The sequence below is a fragment of the Dipteris shenzhenensis genome, chromosome 24 (assembly GCF_047967505.1).
Source record: "Dipteris shenzhenensis isolate YYH24624 ecotype China chromosome 24, Dip_SZ_1.0, whole genome shotgun sequence".
Taxonomy (NCBI): domain Eukaryota; kingdom Viridiplantae; phylum Streptophyta; class Polypodiopsida; order Gleicheniales; family Dipteridaceae; genus Dipteris; species Dipteris shenzhenensis.
In genome coordinates, this window is record NC_141619.1 from 39,795,660 (window position 1) to 39,801,659 (window position 6,000).

The 6,000-nt window shown below is 48.5% G+C and overlaps 1 protein-coding gene across 1 annotated transcript; it reads left to right on the forward strand.

Annotated features, from left to right (window-relative positions):
- Positions 1–1,599: 1,599 nt before the first annotated feature.
- Positions 1,600–1,956, forward strand: LOC147886593 (uncharacterized). Its single transcript, XM_087395281.1, has one exon. The coding sequence runs from the start codon at positions 1,600–1,602 to the stop codon at positions 1,954–1,956; it is 357 nt and encodes a 118-aa protein (XP_087251407.1).
- Positions 1,957–6,000: the final 4,044 nt, after the last annotated feature.

The following is a 6,000-nucleotide window of genomic DNA, read 5'->3' on the forward strand; positions in this document are numbered from 1 at the left end:
GCTCCAGATGATGAGTTATGAGGGCACAAAGGCCCTCCTTATATAGGCCCAAGAGCCTGGCCAGCCAACCGACCCAGCAGCCCTAGAAAGGGCCGACTGCTGATCGGTTCAGCCCCCTGCCCCTGGCCGACCAAAACCGACCCCACAGCTCCCCATTTATGGGACTGTGGGCTGCCCTTTTGGGGCTCTCATTACAAGGGCCCTTGGCCCACCTTTCAAGGGCAGATGCCCTACTATATATACAGGGTCCAGCCCAGCCTCTGCTCCCCCGCCTTGCCACGTGGCCCTGCGCCACTGTTTGCCTCCATGTGAGGCCTGTTCCAGCCTGCTGTGCTGGCCTGCTGTCATTGCGCCTTGTCCAGGGCTTGCTGCAGGTCGAGATCCTGCCTGCAACCCTTGCCATCCGGGTCGCCTATTACGTGACTGCATCCTGCCATGAAGGCGCCTTGAGCTACCTCTGCCAGGCCCTCCACTACACCTGGGTACCATGCTTTTGTGCTTAGGTTCACCCCCCCCCCCCCCATGCTCTCCTCATATGGGGGCTTACAGATGGGGAGGTGACCTTTTCAACAGCCAGGTGGCGGAAGCCTTGGGCTACTATTTGAGATCACAAGTGGCGGGCCTCACAGGGTTGAGGCTCCCAATCCGTCAAGAGGAGGAATTGCTTGACTATGAGTTTGCAGATGACATGGCCTTATATGTTGAGGACACCACAGCGAGCTTGGAGAGAGTTAGGGGAGCCTTGGCTATCTACTGCGAGGCCTCGGGTGCGCGGCTCAACTGGACAAAGTCTATAGGTTTCTTCACAGGCCAAGAGGAGACACAGGAGATCCGCAAGTGGGGGAGTGATTTTGGCTTCAGATGGATACCAAGGGCTCCCCTTACAAGGAAGGGTTTCCCTTTGATGCGGAGCCTTCACAGGGTCTAGTAGAGGCTATCCGGGGGTCTCATCTGTGCTCCGCCCAGATGCAAAGAGGAGTTTGAGCGTCAGCCCCTTATGTGGCACCCAAAGATCCGAGATCAGGAGGGGGCATATGCTTGGACAGCGGATGCACATTGGTTGGGCATAGTGGGACAATGGCCCGGCCGGCCTTTTGGCAGATGGAGCAGAGTACCCATGACGCATAGCGGAAGACTTATAGTAATGCCCAGGAGCTCACACAGTGTGGTGTGGGCGTGGAATCACAAACTTCTTTAGCTTATGTGCATCACATAGATGTGCAGACTCATCAATAGACAATGAACCAGCCAGTTAGAGAAACCACCAAAATAATATATTTCCATCCAAAACTATGGACACACAAAAGATATAGATCCAGAGTCCCACCAATGGTGTGGTCCTTCTCCTATCTGCCAGTTATCTCTAAACTCGAGCCCGCGTGCTCCACCTCGAGCTTCTGTAGACTTCCGTCCAGATCCCTTCCACCTTGCTGTCTTTGCACCAGCCTAGGTGGGCAGCACTCTGAGCTAGGTCTGCAGCTCTACAGCTCTCTTGTCTCCTTCTGGATAGAGGCCCACAAAGTGGAAGGAGGCAGGAAAGTTCCACCTATCTTGCATACAAAGGATAAGATTTTTGAAGCTCATAGGTATGTTGAAAACATGGATGTGGCATATAAGAAGGTGAAGCAGGCTCTCCAGAAGAGTCAGGCAAAGCAAAAGAAGGCAGCTGATCGTCACCATCGTGAATTGATATTTAATGAAGGTGATTGGGTTCTTTTGCGCTTTGAAAAGGCAAGGCTGAAAAAGAAAAGAGGCAAAGACCGGTTGTTTCCCAAACTCAGCATGAGATATTATGGGCCTTTTCAGATTTCGGAGAAGTTAAGTGATGTAGCTTACAGGTTGAAGCTACCGGATCACTCGAGGATTCACAATGCTTTCCATGTGAGTCTCTTTAAACCTTTCAAGGGTGATGTGCCAGAAGATATGCTTGATGAGATGCAACCAGATGCAAATTAATGCTGCTGATACGGAGACGTACGGACGGGCATTAAATTCTACGTACGGGCTGGTACAAAATCTCAAGCGTGGGCTGGTACGGGCTGCAAGTACGAGCTTGTACGGGCCTTAATTGCTGATTGGTACAGGCTGGAAGTACGGTGCCTTGATTGCAGGCTGTACAGGCACGTACGATTGTAGTGTGCATGGTTGTACGGGTGTAAGTACCTGCTGTCATACGTATGATTGTACGGCTGCTTGTATGGAGAACGTGTCTGCTGGTTTCTGGACAATTGTACGGCTGGTTGCTCTATTGGGTATGTTTGCGGGAACGAGAGTGATAGGCTGGCCTTGCCTCAAGTTGTGTACTCATAGTTGGGCAGTGTTAAATGCCAACTACCTCGGAGCAAGTAAAGCAATGATCAGATCAGCATAGTGTATGCTAAGAAGAATGTACACATTGGTTATGCTTGGGGGTCTTGCTGGTCAATAAGCAGTGGGCTGTGTTTTTCAAGAGGACTTGCTTGGCAAGGTGAACACAATGTATGCTTGCAGATATTGCTAGTACTTCTGAGTACCGGGGGTAGCTCAGTGATGCTTTCACCCGTTGTTTGGATACCCCAGTGGATCAGTGAACACTTGTAGCTGTTGAGGGAGCGCATGGCCTTGCTTGGGCTGTAAATAACAACTCCCATGTTAAAATGTAGGTGTTTGCACTGAGTATGGATGCCAATGGTCACATGGTTGTGATGGCAGAGCCCCGCAGGGCTAATGTGTTGTGATATTGATGCCTCGGAGTGAGGGAAGATCACTGAATGCGCGTGAGTTGGTACTCACGGTGTAATCTCTTTGTGGCACTCTTCAATCAATAAAGAAAAACCGAAAGGGGCGCCAAGGCTTTGGGGCCAGTCTGTGTCTTTGTGTTTGAGCAGGAGTGCTCTAGCTCCCCCTTTCTGTCTACGAAGTGTTTGCTGAGTATTTTATTGTGAAGGCTTTTGTTTGGTTAGTGTTCTACCACCCTCTTGTTAGCCTTGAGACTGGTTTCAAGCAGTGTCACTATTGCTCTGGTGGTTGCCTGGAGACGATTCCGGACTGCCTGTGGAGCTGTTGCAAAGCAGCGAGGATCTGGATGGGAGCCCTCCGGATCATGACCCGCATGCAGAGTCTCCAGAGGGACTACACCTGGGGGATGGTGGCCTGGTTGACGGAGGGAGGACACGCGTTCCAGATTGATGACGTCTCCCCAGCCTACCGGATACAAGGTCAGAGCATACAGAGGATAGTGCTCCATGAGGCAGTCCCTCCGGATAGCCTAGCTCCCCTCTCTCCTCCGGAGGACAGCGTTTGGGAGGTGGTAGCCAGCATCACTACGTGGAACATCTAGGTGGCTCGTTGCAGTCTTATGATGGGTGAGCACCAGGTTCCAGCCTCGGCTACCATGGTCGCCATCTGGCAGGATATCATCTATACTCTACGCTCCACCTGGGAGCGTGGGACTCCATGCTCTAGAGCAACTATTGAGCGGCGAGCTCGTTTCTGCAAGGTTTGGCCTACCGGAGTCTTCTACATCTTCACTCCGCGAGGGATTCGCTGGTTGTATAGTCCCCCCACTTGGCTGTTAGCCCCAGTACCAGAGATTCCCTAGGCAATGAGCTAGGTTTCTCTGAAACAGGCCGGTTTTTCTTCATCCTTTTCCTGGTTTTTCTCCATACTCAGCACCTTCGGGGCGGCTGTTTTGTATGAAGTTTTTCAAGCATTAATAGAAGGTTCCTTTCTTTGAAAAAAAACAAACAAACACAAATGACAAGAACAAGGCGAGCATAGACAAGAGGACACAGAACACTGAGATGTACAACCAACATAATATATGATATATACCTTTGTAAGACTAGAATAAGTCCAATCATACAAATTTATATTTTTTTGTTGTTCTAAAGATCAAAAATCTACACAGAAAATAAAAGAGAAAATGAGAGAGAAGAAAAAAAGAGGTAAACAAAAACTTTTATGAAAAACAAAAGGAAGACATACTTAGCAAGCAAAGCGACACTTATGTCATCATCAGTGCCCAAGCATAAGCAGCTATACTGGGTTTCTAAAGACCCGCGGAGTCTCTTGGGAGTTCCCCGTACAGAAACTAGCCAAAACTGTACCAACCCCTGCAGCATACACAGCCTGAGGTAGGCAAACAAAATGGCTTTGTATGATGTTCTACCATCTGCTATAACTCCTAAACTGCCATGTCTCCTCGTGGGCTTCAGTTACCGGTAGCTGCTCATGGGTGAGCTCCTATCCTATCTTTTGGTCCCTCCTGTGCACTCACTTGTGCTCTCCTATAGGTTGTAGGTCTACACTGCCCCCCAAGGGGCCCTTTTACAGGACTGAAGCACCTGAGGTAGGCAACCAAAATTGTCCTCGTAGGCTTCAGCAGCTGTTCATGGGTGAGCTCCTATCCTATCTTCTGGTCCTCCTATGTACTCACTTGTGCAGGTTGTAGGTCTACCCCAAGTAGTGCTCTAGTGGACTGTGGAAGCCTGCAGACTGAACTGATTTGACTGCCCCCCCAAGGGGCGGCTTGTTGGCCAGTCTAGATCTGGTCTGCCAGATCTAGGGTGCTTCAGCCCTATAAAAGGGCCCTAATTCAGGGCTTATGCCAGCCTTAGCTGCTGGACTGGGTCGCCTAATTGCCTGCCCTGTAACAAACCTAAAAAGGGCGGTTGTTTATGCCTACATGGCAGCCCTCTGCTCAGCCCTTGCCTCTGCCCACTCTCATTTTCTCTCACCTATATCACTACAAAAGCCCCTTCCTTAGTTCACCTCATTTGGAGGGCTCACGAGCAGGGCATTGATCCTAGCCAACTACAGAGCAATAGTCAGCAGGCGAGACCAGTGCCATTATGAAATAAGACTTCTACTAACTCTGCTAGCAGTTACTAGTTTTAGGGTAGCAGAGATATTTAGTTTTAGGGTAGCAGAGATATTGGATAGCAGGAATTGGATAGATAGTTTCCACGGGCTGGCTAGCTTGACGCTAGATTTAGCCCTTCTTGCATGTACAGCCAGTTAGGCTTATGCTTGAAAGCACCAAACAATCACAGATTTGGAATCTGAATTGTATTGATCATGAACTGCTTGCAAATACAGCTGAGCTCCATTTTATAGGTCTTGGAAAGAGGGCCAGCACACAAGTGTATGGTAACACTACTGAAGGTTTTTCAGTGAGTAAGGCCCTTTTATACACTAAAAGGGGCCATTACCTAACTGCTAAACTAGAATTCACCAATGTTACAATCCCCTCCTACTTACACACAAATGATACAAATGAATAGAAGTACATATAGGTACTGCAGCCGAATGAAACGGCTCTAATTCAACTCAGCAGATAGGGAAACTCCTGCACAGTGCTCTCAGGCTGCCATGATGAATCATCCTCTGGTAACCCTTCCATTTAATGTAGTATTCTGTCACGTGGGGAAATATGGATGTGAAAATGGTTTTGTTGCAGGGATGAGGTCTTAAGCTACAGCTTCGTCTTCAGAAGAATTTGAGGTCTTTAGAAAATTCAAGAGGCAAGTAGGAACATTCAGGACCATGGGTGCATGTGCACAGTGTGTGGCTTAGTGGAAAACTGACTTATGAAAGACTTGTCCTAAGTGACAAATAAAGACATTTTAGAACTGGCTGAAAACCACATAAGATACTGAAAAGAGGAAAATAAAGATACACTGGACGTGTGCCCACCCAAAATGATGGATCATGAGAGAGAGAGAGAGAGAGAGAGATGATTAAAGTCAAAACGAAAACAATCAGTGAAGAAAGCTGCGATAATGGTCTTATAAGAGTAAGATGTCCTCTGTGCAGCTACTAGACTTGAAAAACAAATGATTTAATAATTTCATGTCACATTTCCATGCCTTGGAGATTGTAGGCAAAGCCACGCAGATCAAGCATAAGCAGTCCCTAGGGTTTGATTTTTTATCCTCGACTCTATGAGCACAGTACGTGTTATCTCGGGTTATCATCAAACTTGTATATGCATGATAGGGTTGCAGCAAAATCAGCATC